The 22624-nt window shown below is 41.9% G+C and overlaps 1 protein-coding gene across 4 annotated transcripts in view; it reads right to left on the reverse strand.

The window, feature by feature from the left end:
* LOC125437867 (SPHK1 interactor, AKAP domain containing) overlaps positions 1 to 22624 on the reverse strand; it is a 94213-nt gene that overhangs the window by 15799 nt on the left and 55790 nt on the right. For 3 of the 4 annotated variants that reach the window (XM_048505894.1, XM_048505897.1, XM_048505896.1), the window contains 3 exons: positions 9036 to 9095; positions 1549 to 1683; positions 149 to 404 (listed from right to left, as the gene is read on the reverse strand). In XM_048505894.1, the coding sequence (XP_048361851.1) occupies positions 149 to 404; positions 1549 to 1683; positions 9036 to 9095 (451 nt within the window). Of the gene's footprint in view, positions 1 to 127; positions 405 to 1548; positions 1684 to 9035; positions 9096 to 22624 lie in introns of all 4 variants that reach the window. The other variant, XM_048505895.1, reaches the window with a different exon arrangement.

Genomic DNA, 22624 nt, shown 5'->3' on the forward strand with positions numbered 1-22624 from the left:
CATGAGCAATGATATTTAATGGTACAAGAAACTTTTACCTTGATCTCATTATATTGTTTTCAAGCCACAATTATAAGTATGCATCAACAAACATCCAGCACCATTTCTACAAACACAGCCAACCTACATGCTTGATTGCAGACTTTACCATTTATATCCTCGTCAGCCTCATTCTCCTCATCAAAGTGCTCTGACGCTGTCAGGAAATCTTCCTCTATTGAGGACACTGAGCAGTTGGTATCATCTTCAGGCTTTAAGATGCTAGCCTCTACATGCAGCTGCTTCTCCTGAACAAGCTCCAGCCCAATCAGGAACTTGTTTATTTCAAAGATGACGCAGTTTGTGCTGTTCTTTCTGTTTCCTCTTGCACACTGAACCAGACAGACATCTGCCAGCCAAGAACCCTGCAGGGGGAGGAAGGGAGAGGAGAGGAGGGAAAACAGCCGAACAGTTATGCAAGTGAAAGGAAAACAGAGAATGTTATTATAATGTCCATTCTCTCTAAATACTTCCTGCAATAAAAATACTTGTAAAATTTGCTGTCTGTTTGTAGGATGTTGTGGTGTTTTGCTTTACATGGGGGTAAGCATAAAGATGCCAGGCCCAAGAGGTTTCGTGGAAATGTGCAATTTATATATAATAAACGCATGTCTGTGTTGTTAATATGTTTTATTTCCTTCTACCATTTTTGAGTACTTGGCAAAATACAACCTTGATCATTAGAAAAGTCAAAACTATTACGTCATTTACAAAGCAAAAGCTGATTCAAATGATCAAAACCCACTTACTCATCTCCTGCTGGTAAGGCCGAATCCAAGTAAAGTTAGTCAATTCAAAGCCTCATTAAACCCAATGGAACAAGTTACCCGTTACTAACTGAAGTTCCATTACTTTCAATGGTATGGTTATCACTAACTGTATTTGGATTAGAGCCATGTTTTTAATCGCATCAAAACATATTTTGAAATCAGCATAGCAATTGAGAGCCAGCAGCCAAAGAGTGGCATGCTTTGATACCCTCCTAACTAATGACTAAGGCAAAATTTTATTCTGTTTACACCATAAAAAGCTGCCTTTAAAACAGATAAGAAAGTCAGAAGTAAACAGGCAGCATATCTTACACTTAAGCATAGTTAAAATTAGAATAAAGCTGGATAAGGGAAAGGTGTATTCATTATCTAGAATGCAGCGATTTGATGAAACATTTGTTTTGTGATTAGCTAATTTTATAAAAATTAAGCGCAGTATGTGTTTGGTTATATGTTTCTACCTATATCTGCTTTAATACTAGAGGCCTATGGCTCAAGCATTAAGTAAAATATTTGGTTTTGGATTTGTGTATATGTTTATAAATAACACCCATTCAACCGGTAGCAACAAATATAAGTGTGTTATATATGTAAACACTCTAAAACGTTGTTCTCTTTTTGTACACAAATATTCTTTTGTAGTCCTAGTTAGAATTCATCCCTATGTGTTACTTACATAAGAATACATGGAATACTTGTTCAAGAGTGAAGGCATTCAAAATGAATCTAAAATTCATACCTGGGGTACTTCAAAATCAGCCTGAAGGTTCCCTGAAGTTAACCCCCTCAGCAGAATAATTTCATTCTCTTTTGGTGGTTGTACATTCATTGAGTTGATAAGCTTTGGAAGGTTTGGGGAGACACTGAGCAACCGCTGTAGAACAAGAAAAATAAGATCAGGCATAACCGTATATTTACCTGTTGAGCAATCAAATATACAGTGGAAACTCAGTTTTCATTGGTAATCCGTCCGAAAAGAATCGATGAAAACCGAAACCGTTGAAAACCGAGGAAAAATTTTCCATAGAAATCAATGTAAATCCAATTAATCCATCCTAGGCACTCCAAAAAACATACCAAAAACATCCTCTGAAGATGCCAGCCACAGATGCAGGCGAAACGTCAGGAGAGAATGCTGCTAGAACACAGCCATACAGCCCGGAAACCACACAGCACCCAAGTGATTCTGGCCGTGAAAGCCTTCGACAATATACCAAAAACACATTTTTTGGTGAATAAACATAGTGCTTAATGCTGACAACAGTAACAAACAATAGGTCCAGCTTCTAGTGGAGCCAGTGGACCAATGGCGCACCAGAAAGCTGTTCAAAGAGGTCTGTTTCTGATGCCTCTTTTAAGATTTGTCTGAAATGGGGCAAGACATTGTCATTAAACAAGTTGCAGACACGGCCTGCAACAGCTTTGTCTGGGTGATTTTTCTCCACAAACACACACATGCAGACAGCCCAGCAGGAGGGAGGGCTGAGGGCTCAGCTGATAGCTGCTGATAGCGCAGGCACCCCCACCCCCCACTCACATGCACACACAAGCACTTCAGGCAAGTTATGTCAGGAAAACATACACTGCCACCTTTTTGAGGGAAGATGGATTTCTGAGAGGCTTTTTAACAATAAAACAAACAAGAATTTATTTACAGGTTTTCTTAATTTGATGTTCAGAGAGTTTTTATGCTTTTCTTTTTCTTAGGCAGAGAATACTTAGATGTTACATTCAGTTCAAAGTACTTTTACTTTAGCTATTAACTTTAGCTGTTGTTTCAGTTTAAATTTAGCTTCACATACACAGTTATCTCCTTCCTGGAAAACCTTCCTAGACTATCCTGAACAAGATCCTAAACCACCCACCCTTTACTCGAATTTCGAATACCTTTAATGGCATATAAACCGCATATACATCACAAATTTAAAACAAGTTTTACAATTTCAAGCGCATTGAAATAACACCGTTTAAAAATTTAGCCACCGCTTCCAACAGATCAAGGTTGTGGCTATTTAAAAGATATATAACCTTCTGATCATCTGTTATGCCTTCACTTCCGTACAGGGAGGGGATTATATGCTTCTTCCTATCTTTCTCATAAAGGGAACAATTCAACAGCATATGAGATACTGTTTCCACAGAACCCATGCCACAGGGGCATTTCCTTTCTTTGTGTGGAATTACTCAAGATGACGCCCCTGAAAACTAAAGTGAAGAGGGCAAAGCATTACACCTTAGCTAAGTGTGATTGCTCTAAGCCACCGGCCTCAACCAGGAGGTAGAGGAATTACCCGGGCTGCAGATGCTTTAACCTTATCCACCGGTATTCCCCAGAGAGATCGGGGAACAGGTTTTATTGGCTTCCTCTAGCATCTGTTGGAACTCTCTATCAAAAAGTCTCTTCTTTGATAGCTCCCATAGACCTCCTTGCTCTGTTAGCACTCAGCAGGTCCCTCTAAGGAAATATCATTCCCAGCTCATTGAGTTTGGCTTCGATTTTAGCCCACCATTGGGTTGTGTGGAGGGATGGTATGCGTCCCTGGGATGTGTAGTCCCGTTCATCTCGATTGAAACCAGATCGGCTGGCCTAAAACTTGGAACAAGTGTCTGGACACCAGGCCAGAGTTTCTTCAGTCCGATGCTGACCTGCATTTCTAAGCACAGGACCGCGATATGCAGGGACAGAATACCAGGGCAAGCCAAGGATTTGTATTGCAAGAAAAGTGCGACTGAATTCCTTTCCAACCTCTCTGCTCCATGCCCCTATCCAGATGGGGAATCCCATAAAGGGATTTGTTGGCTCACTTTTGGCATTTTCATTAAATACTCTCAAATGCCAAGCGAGGGATGTATCCCTCTGCCTTTCCCATAAAGGAAGCTGCATATGATGGCTGAAGTACTTTAATCTAATGCTGATGGAAATGGCCTGCATTCCCATATGAGATGTCCAGGGAGGCCCTATGATGGTAGTGGTGAGCTCCCTAGGTATTTATACTCCACTGCACCTGCTTCAAACTCCTACTGTGGCCTACCCGGGCCAGATGGTGTAGCTTTCCATTTTATGGAGTAAATACTCACAATTTTAGATTTATCTAGGTTGAGTTGCAAAATGCGCTGAGTGTGCAGTATTCTATGCAACAGCTCTAGGGCTCTCCTTAATCCAACTCTTTGTACGCATTGTGGAAAGTACCAACTGCACTCTCATCGGCAAACAGAAGCAGGGTATAGAAGTTGAGGCCCAGAGTTGGACTATAGTACTTGGGCCTCACTTAGTGAGGGAAGCTAGATCGTTAATAAAGAGCTTAAAGAGTGTAGGGGCTAACACGCAGCCTTGTTTCCCCACTCCTTTAGTAACTGGAATTCTGTGGGGTTAACAATCCGCTTTAAAAGTTGCATCTCACATGGCAGTAAGTATTTGTGTGCAGAATCTTGATTAAGTTCGGGAGCAACCTTTGACTCTATACCTTGGCTACTGGAGTTTCCTCCAGAGAATCTCTCTCTATTAATAGAACTCAAAATGCACTCCGGAGATCGATAAAGGCTGCATACAAGGGCCTTTTTTTCCTCTTGTATTTGGTTATCAAGCAGCTTAACACCAGGCAGTGGTCAAGGGTTGACTTGCCCCCTTTGGAATCCAATCTGTTCCCTCCCTATGACATTTCCATCAACAATCCAATCAGTTAATTTCCCAAGGAGTGTATTTGGCATAGAGTCTTGCTCCAGAACTAGAGAGTAGACTGATCGAGTCTATAATTAAGAGGGACTGGGCCAGGGTCCCCCTTCTTATAGATAGGGATGATAATTGAAATCAGTTCTCACACAGTGGGGATTATACCTGCTAAGGTTAACTGCGTGTTAAAACAATTGTGCCAATATAGGTGACTCACCATTCCCTGAATACTATAAACAGCTCTGGTAAAAGAGTATCAGGGCCGCAAAGCTTTTACCCACATTTAAGTTGACTTTATAAGTTTCCCAATCCTCAAGGGGGGGGGGAGCTACTGGGGGGCCAGGGGTTATCAGGAAGGGTAACACTTTGGGCCCAAAATGTGAGAGGAATGAAGATTCTGGCCCTCCCCATTGTTTCTAAAAAAATACCTCATACCATTATGTTCTTGAGATACTGGAAGGAAGGCTACTATTCTCTCTAAGCCCACCAGTGACTATTCTTCCAAAAAATCTTCTGGAGTCACTGTCCTTGTATTAGGATTGAATCAGGGCTTTCCAACTTTGGATCAATTGCCTCTTGTTGGTTGAGGTCCGCCATCATTGCGTATGCTAATTGGGATTTTTAATGTAAAGTAAATTATTGGGCAAGCTTATCCCATTTTTTGGATTTTGTAGTTTTTTATAAATTTCCAGCAGTGAGGTGTTTTATAGCCATACTCCTACAGCAGAATTCCAACCTGCATGGAGATTTCTATTGGACGAGGATATAATCTTGTGTTGAGGCTGTTGGATTGAATTCCTTGATTTTTTTGTGATATTATCAAGCTTTAAGACCGCCTCTTCTGGGAGGGAAACACTTAACATATCCAGCCTCCAATTTAGCTTTGGTAGCTCATGGGAGCTGGAGAAGCTGTGTAATTTTATATACTCCAAATGCCTCAGACCATCTAGCTCTGGGAAGTAAGTGGATTTAGCGAACTCCTCTTCAAACTGCCGGGGCTGAGGATGAAGAAGAGTTTTAAATTGAAGTATAACTTCGAAAGAGGCAGATGATCGCTTTAAACCGTGGTGGAACAATACCTGGAAGTCACCTACATATTCAAAAGGCTTGGAGGAGATATTAAAATATAAATCAATCACACTGCTCGCCCTTCCTACTAACAAAGGTTGTCTCTCCAGAAGCTACTCAAATTGGGAAAGTCCATATTTAATATGCACAAATTTGTCTGTATAGCTAAAGAAGATTAATTCTTTTCCCCCAGCCATATTTTGAGTTATTATCTTTAGAGACCCTGGGAAGTGAAAAAAACCAGTGGGAAGGGTTTCAAGAAGTTCAAACCTCACATTGATGTATGGCTCAGGGCAGACTCGTTACCTCCACTGCACAGCATTGAGGTCACCCGCCACCACCACTATTTCGGCCATAGGATGTAGTTGTTTCCAGGCTATCTAAGTAGTCTAGTGATGCACAACCACTGTGAATGGACTGTTTAAGGCATTGTCCACCTCTAGGGGAAGGTAGATATTTACCACTCAGGAGGGGAAAATCAAGCCCCTCACATAGAACAGCCTGTGCTAAATGGTTTGTGCATACTGGTAACTCCGTGATCCTGAGGTTCAGTTCTTGCGCTACCAAGATTGCCAAACTCGCCTGATGTCTTCCCCATCTTGTTAGGTTTATGAGCTGGGAAGACAGTGACGGCTTTGATATCCTTGGACTGCAATAGGGAGAGGGGGTCCAAGTTTCTTGGAAGCAGAAGTATATTAAAAACTTTAAGAAATGTTAAAGAAATCCGGAGTTATTGGCCTTGTTCTTCCAACCCGCTTATATTCCAAGAAAGGAGCAGCTACAAAAAAAAAAAAAAAGATGTATTGGAGTCCAGATAGTTCTGTAATCTCAGTCAATCTGGCTCCCTCTGCTTTAGTTGGTCCTAACACCCCATTACTATCAAGAAATACACACCCATTGCGGTAGGGAATCCCTCCCCTCAGTCGCGCAGTTGTTCTTTGCTGCCGCCTGAGGGGTCGGATCATTGGAGTACCAGCTCAAAAATCTGGTTCTAATATCACCGGTCTTCCAATCGCTGCGCACTCCATGAGTTCTTGTTGCCCAGGATATGCCTTCCGAAGGTCTAGTCATTATTTGGCGGAAATTACTCTTGTGGAGTGTTTGTTGATCTCATAATCTTCTTATTTGAATGGTTGCGTTTGGTGCAGTACACTTTGGATACTTTTGGAATAATTGTCAAATGTGTGTTTTTTCCAGGGACCCTTTGCAACTATGCTTCTTGCATTGAAGCTCCTCGATGGTCCAGATCGAATTAGATTGCGTGGGTCTCTAACTGGCTAAGGAGTTGTCTTTGAGGGAGCTTAGCATCAGCTGCTCCGGATCTTATCTGCAGGTCCTCTCCTGGAACTACTTGCCCTTTGGTCTCCGTTGCATTGTCAGCGGCTTCCCATGCTTCTCCTTGTGGGATCTGGTTGATGTATAGTCTCCATCGCATGCACTTTGCAGGAATCCTTTCCCTTTACTGGTAAGCTGCTCTCGATTCTGCTTCTTTCCATTGGGTCCCTTTCCCTTTGAGATGTAAATCTCTTTTACATTTTAGCCAGACTCTATAACTTTTGAGTGAGACGCCAGTCGATCAGGGATTGATATGCCAGTTTGGCTCTTTGCAGGATATCTTGGTGTGTTGTCATGTCCTCCTACACTGCTGCACTGTGGTAGCACTTGGCCAGCCTCTACTTTCCAAGTGAGGCGCACCACCACTGTCGCAGGGGGGGGGGTGATCTGAGTGATGCCCCTGTGTCACATTCCCGCGAAAGTTCTTTTAGCTCCTTGTGTTTGTAATGTGCGAGGTCGGCTTTTCCTGGAAGCAAGGGGGGGCTATATTTGTGTTTTGTAAATACTAGGGTTGGCATTACTCCTTTGGCCGCAAGCTCCCCTGGCGTAGTCATGAACAGCCTGTTAAAGGAAATTATTTCAGTTGAATTGAAGGTTAAAATAATTCTTAATGGCTCATTTAAACCCAAAGGTTCTATGTAGTTCAAATACAGACACTAAGTCAATAAACTTTGGGTTCTTCCTCAGTAAGACGCTTAGATGATGCCTGGCAAGTTCTTTAGAGTGCCAATTAGGAAGGGACCCCTGGTAAGCGAACACTCTCAGACAAACCTTCTTTGTCTCCAGCACTAACCGTTGGTCACATATATTATTCCCATGGGTGAGCATTTCCAATTTTGAATTGAAGCTGCTGGAACGGTGGGTTTCCCTACATTGTGATGTTTTGGTACCCTTTTTGGTTTTGGTACCCTTTACTCCTAAGGGTTTCACACTGGGCTGAGACAGAGCAAGCTCTGGGGTTTCTTTAAACTCTCTCTTGACTCTGCAAATTATATTAACACACTCTCAGGGACTCTCCGGTGCCATATCTAGGTGCGGCCTCTTCAGAGACTATACCAAGCCCTTCACGTGGCTTTAGGATTGTCCCCATGAATAGGTTTCCTTCAGGTCTTTCACCAACACCTGGCCACCTAGCCTCTGATGAAATACTGATCTTTTCCTCTCAACTTTTGAGAGATTTCTTTGAGAACTTTGGCACACTTTCTTTGAGAACTTTGCCATTCCCACTTCGTCTCTGGCTCTCATGGCCTCTAGACATGATCTCTGACTGACTCAGTCTATGTCTGACTCTTGACTGACTCAATCTGTCCCTCTCAGGTAAGCATACACCCTCTCTGTGCTTCTGGCTAACTGCAGCTCAGTTGGCCAATCAGGTGGAGCCAGTGGTGGGATTCAATCTATTTGTACCGCTTCAATAGAACGGTAGCTAATCCCACCACTGAGTCCCACCACCAGAAGTTCAGAACCAATTGTTAAATTATTTGAATCCCAACACTGGGTTGAGCTTTGGTTAACTCATTATGCTCCTGTTCTGTCTGAACTGCACCTTTTAAAATTGACCATTTTATCCAGCAATCCATCACACAAGGCACTTCCTGCTGGGGTGTCCAGTCCCTGGAGCTAGGCACCAAGAGTTGGCATTCACAGGCATATGAGGTGAGCAACATACAGCTCTCACAGTAGTGCTTTCTTCCAGTTGCCAAGATACCTGGTGGTATTACCCTATTTCAGCCTTCCCAGGGCCCTATTTTTATCCTACTGGTTGCAGGGATAAGGCAAGGTGTCATTTAAATAAAATATCTCCTGCTACAGTGAAGAACCCTTGTTGGTAATATCAGGCATATAGTGTCCTGATTTAAGGTGATGGTTTGGACAGTATTGGTCTATGACTTTATCGCTCCCACCCCCTTTGAATGTGTGGGCTGGGATATTTCACATTTAATGAAATATCCATGTAAGTACCTTAGATTGCTGGTGGGCTTATGAAAGGGCTATGCTTACATCACCTTCAAGTAGGAGATATACATGATTGTCGTAGCTTCTGTTGTCATGGTAGGCTGTTTTCTTGAAGCTTCTGTTTTTCTTTTTCTTATGATCAGTCTTAGGCTGTTTGTGTATCATGCATTCTATTTGTCTGTAAGCAAAGCACTTACCTGTTTCATATGTTCGTCATCACAATCACCTTTGCATGCATCCAGATTCACAAAGCAAACCTTAAAAAAAGAGACAGATGGGGTAAGAAAAGAATGGATAAGACTCTGAAGGGCCTCTAAAGATCAGTAAAATGTCTACTAATTTTTTTAAAAAAATACCTTTCTACCAATTTTTAGCAATTTGTCACAGCACCACTGCAATTGGAGATCAGATAAACTCAAACTTTTAAAGAGACAACTTATTGCATCCAGTTCTCATATTGTGTGTTAATGTCTTCGAAGACACTTAATTGAAAATTTAAAACCACCCGGAAAACTCTATATTGCCAGAACCGGCAGGAAAGACTGAGCTGAATCGTGTACTTTATAAGCTAAAAAGGCAGCCAGCAGCGATGCCTGCAGAGCAAATGTCCCAGGGCAACTTTAGTGAATGGCAAGCCAAACAGAGGAGTCAAGCAGCAGGAAATTGCAGGCACAAGGAAGAGGGAAACCAAAAGCAGGCAGGGGAAAAACCACAGTCACCTCTGACATTTTTTTTGTCCATGCTGTCGAGACAAAAAAAGGAGGGGACGGGTTTTTTTAAGACGTTCTCAGAACATCTTATTTTGATTCTGTGGAAAAGACCATAATGTCAATAGGAAAGTCAGAGGCACTGAAGGACACATGTCTCCCCACTTTTGAAGGGATTCAATTGTTTTTTGGTAACTTGGTTAAGATCATAAGGGTGATTCTAGATCCAACTTTATTACCAGAGAAGCAAGGTGATACAGCTGTAAAATAAGTGTTCTACCAATTTGAATTAGAGTGGAGAATGGCCTGCTATCTTGATTTGGCTGACCTGTCCATGAGGATCTATGCTATGGTTTCCTTGAAGCTAGACTACACTGATGCACTCTAAATGTGTGTTCCCTTAAAGACAACTTGGAATCTTCAGTTGGTATAGAATGCAATGACCCGCCTATTATTAGGTGCTCGCAGAATCTCATCTCAGAAGCTAAGTTGGTCAGTCTTGGCAACTGTTTGAATTGGAGGCCACCCTATAAATGTAGACCTCGGGCAGGAGGCTCTTCTTTCATTTTCTTTCTTGTTTAGGATGAAAATAGGATCCAGGGAAAGCTAACATTGAATAATACCACCAGGTATCTTGTATGAACTTAAGATGACAAAAATAAGCTGCAGAGCCTCCTAGGTAGAAAAGCTGTATCTTTGAAGTTCTTTCCCCATAGAAACCTTCCTCATCTTCTGGGAAGGAGGACATTCTATTTCCAAGTAATTAGAGAGTAATTGTGGGTGACTGATGCTCTTTTGATCAAGTAGGTAATTTTTGTTGTTGCTGCAATGTGAAATTCAGTTTTTACTGGGTGTTACTATTGCATTTGTACTAAATTTATTAGCAATTTCAATTGCTTTGTTTTTATGATTAAAATTCTGACAGTTGTCACAAATACCATGAACAGGACAGAAGCATTCTGTCTCTTAATCTACTTTCTTTTCACAACCAGTATCCCTCTCCCCACTATAGTTAGTTTATGGCTCACTGCACTCTTCTGTTGTTTCAGTATCCTATCTTACAGTGACCTCAGCATTCCCAAACCTGCTTCTTAAATGTTTTTTGGCTTTGCTTTTGGCAAGACAGTGAAGCTGAAATTTCTCCTTAACAGCATTTTTAGTCTGTTCTTTGCCAAGAGAGTAGTTAAATTTGCGACATGGAATCAGATTTAAACAAACTCCCTAACACCAATTATCTAAAACAGCAAATTATATTGAGAGCTAGAATTACAGTCTCAGTGTGTTTACAGCTCTAGATTCTTTACTTCAGCAGACCTCATTAAACCAGGAAAAGGAGAATGTAGTGCTATTCCTCTTAATGTATACAACCATCTTTTTTGTTTAATAATATAGCAGATGAACATAAGAACATAAGAACAAGCAGCTGGATCAGACCAGAGTCCATCTAGTCCAGCTCTCTGCTACTCGCAGTGGCCCACCAGGTGCCTTTGGGAGCTCACATGCAGGATGTGAAAGCAATGGCCTTCTGCGGCTGTTGCTCCCGATCACCTGGTCTGCTAAGGCATTTGCAATCTCAGATCAAAGAGGATCAAGATTGGTAGCCATAAATTGACTTCTCCTCCATAAATCTGTCCAAGCCCCTTTTAAAGCTATCCAGGTTAGTGGCCATCACCACCTCCTGTGGCAGCATATTCCAAACACCAATCACACGTTGCATGAAGAAGCGTTTCCTTTTATTAGTCCTAATTCTTCCCCCCAGCATTTTCAATGAATGCCCCCTGGTTCTAGTATTGTGAGAAAGAGAGAAAAATTTCTCTCTGTCAACATTTTCTACCCCATGCATAATTTTATAGACTTCAATCATTATCCCCTCAGCTCAGTCTCCTCTCCAAACTAAAGGAGTCCCACTCTGCTTCCACTCCTGCTGTTCCTGGGCCAGGGTCTTCTTCTCCCACTTCTGTTACTCCTCTCTGCTGCTGGTTCCTAGAGACTGAACCTTCAAAAGCCCCACCCTCTCTCAGCAGCCCAGGACAAAGAGGAACAAGAGATGAACTCTGTTAACCCCTGTTAAGCCCCACCTTTCAGCAGCTTCAGCAGTCTCAGCTCTCAGGAGCCTTACAAGGAGAAAAAGAGATAACCCCTGTTAAAATACACTGTTTTAAAAGCTGTGGCTTTGAGAAAAGCCCTCAAAAATGAACACCAGAACACCAGAGCTCACTCTGCTCTTCCTGGCCAGTCTTCTTCTCCATTGTTACTCCTCTCTGCTGGTTCCAGAGACTGAACCAAATGATAATTTCAAGCAATATAACAAAAAAGCTCCAGTTTATATATTATGGGTTTGGCACACAGGATGTACATGGTCAAGGTACATAGTGGATAGGATTCAGCCACACTGAAGGATTCTGCAGAAAAGGTTTATGTACACACACAGGAAGGACCTTGTGACCAGAAGCATGTAGTAATGTGAGTTTTCTAAGACTACTTCAGCATGTTGAAAATGAAAGCAACATTTACTCCAAAATGGGATTTACTTCAAAAATACATTATCAGTTTGGAGTAAGAGTATCAAATGACTAAATATTGTTAATTTGGCCTGACATAACATAGATTCACAGTATAGTATGATATGGGGGGAAAGAGTGAAGCAATGAGGCAAGATTCTCCACTGTTCAACCCTATGAAGAGATTATCCCTTGCAACAAAACCCTGTGATTAGTCAGATCATAATACGCCATAAACTATTATATTTGCATATTCAAAGAAGAATGCTTGTCAGACAACAAAAAGGATTCATTTGTGTTATATGCTAGTGTCACAGATCAGTGTATGTGCTGGACTTTCCTCAAAAGCTTAAGCCTTTGTGATTGCCCCTCTTGCATGTACAAAATATGGCCATCTGCAGCGACAGCCTGTATGGCAGATGGAAACATTCAGCTCATGGGGAGTACCCAAAAAAGGAAAAAAAGAATTTTATTTGTCTTTAAAAGGTTTGCTGCCCCCCCTTAGCTATGTAGTTTCCTGATACAAACAGCATAACATATTCTTTTTTTAATGAAATAAAATATTTATTGGTTGTCGTGGTATTATGCTAGGATGGCTTCTTGGAAGCCTTTTATTCCTCCTAAGTGTCAGAGCTATAAATTATAACAAATATCCCCATAGCAATAAAACTGCTCTATTTACATACGTAGTATTCTGGGCCTTGAATGCAGTAAATTGTTCACAACCACATATATGTTAATGGGTTTTTAAACACTATTTTATCTTTTCCCTCAAAAGGCACTTTCGCGCATGCAGAATAATGCACAATTGTTTGCAAGTAGATTTTGCTATTTTGCACAGTAAAATCCAGCCTCAAAGTTAATTGAAAATGCATTATTCTGCGTGTGCGAAAGTGTTCTTAGTCCTGAAAAATATGTCCAAATGACAATGAAGAAGGGTAGTGATTGTGTTAGATCACTATTGTTAAATGTTTGTTTGTTTGTTTATTTATAACTGCCTTTCTCACTGGGACTCAAAGAGGATTACACTGAGTGAGTCAATACAGTCACCAAGATGGGACATTCAATAAACAGTGAAATTAGGATTTGGATTGTAGATCTAACCAGAAGTCTGAAAAACCAGATCTGAAGCAAAGCACGACACATTAAATGATGCAGAATTGCACAATGGAAGGCAACCCTCAGCAAACTATACACAGTATAGTACACAGTGTGACGCAGTGGTTAAGAGTGGTGGACTCTAATCTGGAGAGCTGGGTTTGATTCCCCACTCCTCCACATGAGCAGGGGAATCTTATCTGGTGAACTGGATTTGTTTCCCTGCTTCTCCCCATAAAGCCTGCTGGGTGACCTTGGATTATTCACAGTTCTCTCAGAACTCTCTCAGCTCCATGTACCTCACAAGGTGTCTATTGTGGGGAGAAAAGTTTGTAAGCCCCTTTGGGTCTCCTTATAGGAGTGAGAGGTGGAGTATAAATCCAAACTCCTCTTCTTCAGTAGAACAGACCACAGTCCCCAATAATTTATCCAAGTGTTTTTGGGGTAGGTACCCCATTGAATGTATAGAAAATCCCTCTTGAATAATTCAGTTTTGCACAGCTTGTGGAAAGCCAGGAGAGAGGGAGCCTTCCTGACCTCCTCAGACAGGCCATTCCATATGGCGAGGGCCACAACAGTGAAGGAATCTGTGAAGGCAGTTGTTGACTTGACCATTTGCAGGTTCCTTTTCAGAATACATTTCTAGGAAGGTTCCTCAAAACTTGCAAATAAAAAGTACCTTCAAGTTACAGAAAAGAAGCTCACTCACATGGGCTTAGCCAAAACACACCAACCTCTACATTTTCATATTGATATATTGAGATATTAATATAATAAAAAAGGGGGTGCTTGGAAATAACAAGCCTCCCTGTCCACCGGCAGTGGTGGCAGCAGCAGCAGCAGAAGGAAGAGTGTGAAGAGAGGGGAGGGGAGGGGGAGAGAGTGTCAGCTCTAGCACATGGTCACCTTCTTTAGCAGTGTGTGGCCCAGGGAATTGCTTTGCCTCTTTCATTTTTTTTGGGGGGGGGATATTTTTGGATCAGTAATATTGATATAAGTACAGCTTAAAGGGCTAAGCCAGCAATCTTGATTACCAGGTGTAATGAGAACTGTGCCTTTAAGAATTAGTTCATGGGCGGAGTGAAGGGAACCAGGGCCAGGAGAGCTCTCTGCAGAAAAGCTCCCTGGCAAGGAGTGCATCCTCAAGTGTAAACAGAGAAACATGAGGAGACCACACTACAAGCCCACTGCTCAGAGAAAAGCTTCAAGGTAAATGTTTCATGCATAATGGGCCAAAATCGATATAAGTTTGATTGCTTTCAGTATTTCAGGAAAAGGAATAGAATGATGTGCAGGCATACTAATTTTTTCTAACATATAAACAGTGTTTGCTACAGATACTAGTTTCTTTACCCAGTTGGTTAATTTAGTAAATGTACTGTACATATGCCTAAAATAGTACTGCAGCATTCAAATTTATATTTATGTCATTTCTGTGCCAAGTGTAATGGAAATGGAATAGATTTTGTATTTCCACTGCAGTACTTTCATAACAGAAATAAGTGGATCAGAGTGCCTGTGGAAAGTATATCCTGTTAAGAGATTACTAGCATATATTGATATCAGGTGCTGCACAAATTAATTTTCTTTATTCCAGTTCAATGTGATACCAAGATACCAAGATGAATTATAGAAGTCCTCAATAGAAAAAAAATACTGTTTATATTAAATGCTAGAAAAGAGAACTGACTTTTTTAAAAAATGATTTTTAGGTTATTTAAATTCAGGGATTACAGTGTTGATTCAAATGTTACAGCCAGAAGCCATTCACTTCCAGTGCACCTGGATCTCAAGGTAAGTAAAAAAAAAGTCCCCTTCAAGCATTAAAACTGATGTAGGGAAAGCAAAGGTGTGAGGTATTTACAAGTCTGTTTTCCTTATTTCATTGTGATATTTTGAAACAACTCTTAATGTGCTGAAAATCAAAAGCCAAAGCTTCAGAATCCAGACAGCCAAATTCTGCCTGTGTTCTGGAAACAGAATAATTTATAGAAGAGTTATTTTTGTTTTATCTAATATAGCATTCATTTCTGGGTTCAGGCTACAGTTTAATATTGGAAGAAGCAGTAAACGTATTCTGGGCAGTGATTTGTGTTTTGTTTGGATTACTGTATAGTACTGTAGTACTGGATAATTATATGAGTACGGTAAAAGTATTTTTGAGAGAGAGAGAGAGAGAGAGAGAGAGAGAGAGAGAGAGAGAGAGAGAGAGCACTGATAGCATGTTGGACAGTCTGTCTGTAGAGAAAATAAGTTTGGCTGGGCACAGTAACTGTCACTGTGGTGTAGTGGCTGGAGCAAGGATGTCCAACTCTGGTGCCCCAGATATTCATGGACTATGATTCCCATCAGTCCCTGCCATCATGTCCAGGGACTGATTGGCCATGCTGGCAGGGGCTGATGGGAATCGTAGTCCCTGAACATCTGGGGGGGGTCAGAGTTGGACACCCCTGGGCTAGATTGCCCAATCAGTATCTGGGAGACCCAAGTTTGAATCCCCACCTTGTCATGCAAGCGGACTGTGGCCCAGTCACTCTTTCTTAGCCTAACCTACCTCAAGGGGTTGTTGCTGTGAAGATAAAATGGAGAAGGGGAAAATGATGTTGTAAGCTGCTTTGGGTCCTTATTAGGGAGAACAGCAGGACAGAAATATCTAGGGCCCCTTCCGCACATGCAGAATAATGCGTTTTCAAACCACTTTCACAACTGTTTGCAAGTGGATTTTGCTATTCCACACAGCTTCAAAGAGCATTGAAAGCAGTTTGAAAGTGCATTATTCTGCATGTGTGGAATGAGCCTAAGTAAATAAAGAAATTGGGGTATCAGTGAAACTGTCAAAATAAACAATGTGAGGGACACAGGAAATGTACAGGACAGTTAGCTTACACATGATATATCCACTGGATTCTTCACACATTATAAGAAATGGGGGAAAGTACTAGTTTACACAAGTTTTGACAGAAGGGTGGTTATGGGTCAAGAGAATGCAGGAAAAATGGGGAGGCTTGAGCATACTTTATCATCAACACCAAGTCATTGTCTATTACGCACTGCAACTGCAATAGTTAAATTTGTTTTAAAAATTAAAATCAACTGCTTTTATAGTAGCAATTGCAAACACAGTTACAAGAATTAAAAGCCTTAGACTCCCACTCATAACTGTGTGAGTAAAGTGCTGTCAAATAACAGCCAATTTACAGCAACCCTATAGCAGCGGTTCTCAACCTGTGGGTGCAACCCCTTTGGGGGTTGAACGAGCCTTTCACAGGGGTCGCCTAAGACCATCGGAAAACACATATTTCCAATGGTCTTAGGAACTGATGCACAAATAATTTTATTGTTGGGGGGGTCACCACAACATGAGGAACTGTATTAAAGGGTCATGGCATTAGGAAGGTTGAGAACCACTGCCCTATAGGGTTTTCAAGGCAAGTGATTAAGCAGAAGTGGTTTGCCATTGCTTTCCTATGCCAAGGCTTCCTTGGTAATCTCCTGTCCTAGTACCAATTGGGCTTGCTCCCAAGATCTGATGAGATCCAGCTATACTCTACCATTTCACATCCCTCCAATCCACATATACAAATGTTTAATACTAAACCAAATGCCAACTTTCCAATAACAAGCAAATGACACAGAACTGGCAGATTCTTTCCTGGTATTTGGCTTTTTCTAAGTGGGCTTGGTTTACCCTTGGTTTTCAGAAAATATCATCACATCTGTCAAACCAAAATTTATTAGCAGTGAAAATAAAAAGGCAAGAGATATAAAAGCCTTTCCCCACCAAGCATTAGCCCCTCGGCATTATAGCCTTTCTTTTTATTAATTCTTAAGAATGATTGGAACCCAAGCTTCCCTGCTCCTGATCTGAAATGGACTACTACACCACATTGCCATTGCGTGTGTGGAAAGTACCATCAAGTCACAGCTCACTTATGGCAAACCCACAGGGTTTGAGAATCCGGAAAAAAGAGTCCTGTAAGAGTGGTAGGCCTGCGAAAGAAATGTTTGAGAGAACCCTCTATGGAACCCTTCCCATGACCAGCTTGTGCTCTTTAGATCATCCTACTGTGCTTTATTTGGCAACAGCCCTACCCAGGGTTACTTTCACCCCTGTTCCATTAGTTTAAGGAGAACAGGGAGATTCTGCCTATTCACACTGATTGGTAGCGTGTTATTTTCAGCCACACCATATCGATAACAATGATGCATGGAATGTTTCCCAGTTACTATTCTAATGTTAATTTTGTCGGTTCAGACTTGAAGTAAGTAGATTCAATTTAGCTATTATAGTGAAGGGAGATCAGACACTTTGTGTAAAAATGGTTTAAAATAATAATAATTTCCCCACAGTATTGTAACTAAGTACCAAACAGTTCCAAATTATCGCTCCCTTGACTACTTTCAACATCTGGATGCACATCTCCTGTAAAAGCTGGAGTCAGCTAAAGGCTGGAAACAAAAATACTATTTTTCATTATATTTCTTTGGGGAAAAGCAAAATGCAACTACAGGAATCATTATGAAAAAGGCAAAAGGCCAACTTTTTGCAAATTTAGTTTCAGCATTTCATTTTGGAGAACGAGGCACCATTTCTGATGCCGCTTAGGATAATGTAAAATGGTGTTTTCAGCAGATTGTTACAAGGTAAGCCATCTGCTCCTCCAGTCTATAGAACAGGACTGTTTGTGTCGATGAGTATCAAAATGCTAAGCTACAAACCTGTCAAGTCAAATAAACCACACTTAGATGATATTAAAAGTATTCTGCCAATTCACAGGAAAAAGCAAGAGAACAGATGTGCAGGCATGCACCCTCTGATAAATCTTGGTTTTCCAGTGCTTGATGATAGATTCTAGTCCTTCAGAATTGTGCCTGCCAGGTCACGACAGATAAGTGTCTCAAATTGTCTCTCAAGACTGTCAAGGCCAGGATGCCAAGCAGCAGACAGATCCCCTTTCCCAAACTCACCATAATTTGAAGAACTAAGGTGAAACATTGCACTGAGCTTTGGAGAAGCATTACTGGGATAAAATGGGTCTTTCCCCATCCTTCCAGCACTCCAAGGATGACAACATGGATCCCAGATTGGTTAAATGCAAGTCAAGTTTACTGAATTTCATGCTGCTTGGTAGGTGCACAAAGGAATAAGGGAGAATCAGTCCTGGATAATAACACATTTTTTTTAAAAAAAATGAGGGATTGTAATAGCCAATGCACCCTTGCTCTGGAGGGCAACTGCAGCTGCTTAGTAATGGGACGATAGCTAGTGTTACTGATTTCTGGTTTCCTTTCTCTCAATATCCCTAATTTCTGCACAGCAAGATTATTCCTTTATTCTGCCCCAAATTATACAGCCATGGCAAGCGGGTGAACCTGCTTATATTGCAGGATATGCAGGAGTCTACACTGTCCCAGCTGCAAGCTGCAACTGACACAATTACATTGCACCCTATGATGCCCTTAAGTGGTGTCATTCCTGATAGGTGATGCAGGAAAGAGAGAAGAAGAACGGAGGAGTTGTAGTGGACATAAGAGGAGAGGTAATTTATGTGTCATCTATTTTCAATGGCAGTTCATTCAGCCCACAGCTATCCGTGTTAAGGATGCATAATTTTAAGTGGCAATATTGTTTAAAAAACAGATTGCAATTAACCGTGTAATTTCAATCCTTATGTGCCAAGCAGTACATCTATACTTGCACAAGCCATCCTTCGCGCTGTCACAGTAAAGCATAAAAGGCATCAACTGTTTGACTTCTCCGCATGACTAACTGCCTTTCACCCTTGCAGTGTAACTTGCAGCCTCTTTGTGTCAAAAGCCAACCCACGCTTTGCTTTCAGGGCATTTGAGCATCCTGCCAGACTGATTAATCCAGTCCAGACTCCTCTGTTTCTCAGGCTTTTCGTTTCTGGGCCTGTCCCTGACCAGGCCATTGGACTGATATACTGAAATCAAACCTCCTTCTCTCAGTGTTTTTTGGAATATAACTGAGGCCCACTCCACACAGGCCAGTGAAGCGACTGCACACCAGGATAAATGATCCTGGTGCAGCTCTGAGGTTGTTCGTACACTTCCGTGTAGGCAGCCCCAAAGCTGCCGAGGCCCATGGAGGCCTTTTTTTTTTAAAAAAATGTACCTTTTTTTAAAAAAAAGTACCTTCTCTCACTGGGCAGCTCCGCAGGGACGAGGAGACATGCCCCCACATCCACGGGACCACCTTGGGTGGTCGGAGAGCTGTGGGGGCATGTCTCCTTGTTCCTGCAGAGCTGTGCAGGGAGAGAAGGTATGCTTTAAAAAAAAAAAAAAAGAATGTGCCTAAAAGCGCCGTCTCCCACCCGGTGCCGTTCACTCAGCACCGGGTACAAATGGGTGTTTTTGAAAAAAACTCGCTCATTTAACAAGTTTCAAAAACACCAGTTGAGGGGAAATCATAGTGCTGCCTCATTTCAGGGGCGGCAGCCATGCGAAGTTCTCCCTCCAATTGGTGTTTTTACTGGAGTACCAGTGTTGTTGGCCCGTGCGGAGTGGGCCTAAGTGATTTCATAAAGTAACAGAAAGTGTCAATTTGTACTTCCCTTCTTTCAGTACCATCCATATAAAACATTAGGTACTTCTGCTCAGTACAAAATGTATAAATTCCTTCTGTAAAAAACGTATCCTTCAAATGCTACCAAGTAGAGGAAAAGCATAGACCATTTGTGCTCTCTCTGTTTTGTGACCCCTCAGCACCTCTCACTATGATCTTTTAAAAACATACATCTAAATAGATACCTAGACAAGTAATGTGAGAATATCAGAAATAGGTAAATATCTTTCACATTTTTATCATTACTCTACTTCCAAGAAGTGTAATTATTGCTTCTTTCTCTATTTTATCCATAAAACAAATCTTTGGACATAAAATGGAGAAGGTGAGAATAAAATGGAGGTTCAAGACCTGTAGAAGTGGAGATAAGTCTATAGAAGCAGTTTCCTCTGCTCAAAAGCTAAATCAAACTTGATGGGGAATCAAGGGGAGACCATATGGAGTCCCCACTGAGGAAAAATGTAGGGTATAAAAGAAGAAACTAAATAAATAATGCTGAAATATAGAAACTGGCCCTGTGAGCATAATGGTCAGGATTGCCAGTCTGCCTACGTGGGTAGGGTATCCCCAGCTTCCATTTCCCACTGCTGCTCTGAGTGATGGTGGATTTTTTAATATTAAAAAATGGCCATTAGGCTTATAGTATGACATCATTTCTGGTGGAATCTGGAAGTGACATCACAGCTCTCTAGGAATTTCCCAAAACTCTAGTAAAACCACTTCTAATGTTCTCCATGTCCCCATGATCTCCCACCCTAATAACGGTTGAACCAGGTCTTCCCAGTTCTAGTCCAATCACTACATCACACGAGTATAATTATTAGTCAGTCAGACTGACTGCAACTGTCTGTGGAATATAAATCTGGATTTGTTGCTAAACCAGCCTGCAGTAATTTGCAAACCTGAAATCCATCTTCCTTGGTGAGTTGGTTTGGCTTCCTTGTATCAGATTTTTGGTACTTCATCAAACCTGATTCAAGTTTCAACCAGAGCTGCTTGCTTTTACAGATATTCCCAAGGGTCCTGAACCTGTAAAACTGAAGATTTGTCAAATTTACACGAAAAACTAAAGGTTCATGTGAAATACAAAGCAAAACGGGAGATAAACTGCTCTAAAGGAATGACATGCAAGTTGTAAGGATAAAGGTTTAAACATTGGGGTTATGTATTTTATTGCACACTACTTATATCCTTGCTTCCTGGTAGATAGTACTATAACCTTGATTTTCTATTACATCTGGAAATGCTTGAGGTTCTCTCGATTTTATGCCTAATAAAGGTTTTGGAATTGGAATTGGAGTTGGTATTATAACCTTTAATTGCAGAAAGGGAAGGCAGGAAGTCTGTCACAAAAATGGCTTTATGGTAAGGTTACCAGGTCCCCACTACCAGTGGCTACCAGTGGGGGATGGGGCAGTAGTGTTGCCAGACCCAGGTTGGGAAACTCCTGAAGATCTGGGGATGGAAGCTGGGGAGGACACAAACCACAGTGGAGTACAACACTGTAGAGGCCAGCCAAAGCATCCATTTTCTTCAGGGGAACATCTCTGTAGTCTGGAGATGAGCTGTAATTCCAGGTGATTCGCAGGTCCTACTTGGAAGCTGCATCCCTACTTTATACTATTTTCTTTATATAAGTCAACCATCTATATATGTAAAAAGCTAACAGTGACTTTGTTAGTCATGCCCTAATGCCGAAACTGCTGGACAGATCGCCCCCAAATTTTCACATGACATCCCTCCCTGTTGGGGGCAGGTAATTGGACCTTCAAATCGCTGAAAGTCCATACCTGAGCCAGGTAAAATGTCTTTTTTCCTGGCGCACCAGGCCATGAAGCTGGCTGTGTTTAACTGTCACCCTTAGAATGTTCGTGCAACATGTCTGTGGCCTGAGGGGTTGGGATGCCCTTAGAATGTTCGTGTAGATGGCCAGAGATGAGCAGTGAAAACAGTAAATAGGTAATACTGTTAGGTAATACGAGTGGAAGTGAAACACATACACACTTTGCCGTGTGAGACACCAGGTGGGGTACCCCCTCACACGCAAGTAACTTTCACTCTCTGTGCCTCACCCACTGCTACCACACAACCCACATACTCTCATCCACATCCAGCTCATCCTCACACACCTCACTCTGCCCTCCCTCAAATCCAACCACCACTTACCCACTTCCTCACCCATATTCGCCACAGCTCTCTTTTACTAAAAGCAAGCTGGAGTTTGCCTTTTTCTTCTAAGAAAATCTGTGGGGTGGGGGCAAACCAACGCTACTGGCTCCGCTTCTTTTGCACATGGCCCTTTAAGAACCCAGGGAGCTGGCCTTGATCTGAGCGCCTCACCACCCTGCCTCTGCTGCCTGATTGGGATAGCCTGCTTGCCCCAGTTCTGCCTTACCCAAGCCAGGACTGTGTGTGTCAACCAGCCTCACGGACAGTGGGATTCACACTCTGGACAGTTCCATTGTGGAATGGAAAGGGTTACCTTATACTAAAAAAACAAGACACCACCATATAACAATGTGAATTGAAAAGGGAAAGAGGGATTCCATTTGACCACCCAAAAGGCTATGCTGCGGATCACTGGACCTGCATGGACATCTGTGTGGGTTGCGGACTGTGATGAGAAGGACAATTGCCACAGCAACGCGTGGCTGGGCCCCGCTAGTTTCAGATAAACAGCTATCGATGCCTCTTAAGTAATAGATACTAACAAGTGGCCTGGAGAACAGGATTATGTTTGTTCCTGCACTAGGATTCTCTTGACAGCATACTGTGTCCTAAAAAGAAGGGAATCAGCTATCTCAAATCCACCTATCCAGTAAAGTTTCCTCATTGGCATGCTCTGGGAAGCATACAGAGTGCTTTCAGATCAGAATGAGGAGGTATGCAAAGTT

This window comes from Sphaerodactylus townsendi, linkage group LG08 (assembly GCF_021028975.2).
Source record: "Sphaerodactylus townsendi isolate TG3544 linkage group LG08, MPM_Stown_v2.3, whole genome shotgun sequence".
Lineage (NCBI taxonomy): Eukaryota > Metazoa > Chordata > Lepidosauria > Squamata > Sphaerodactylidae > Sphaerodactylus > Sphaerodactylus townsendi.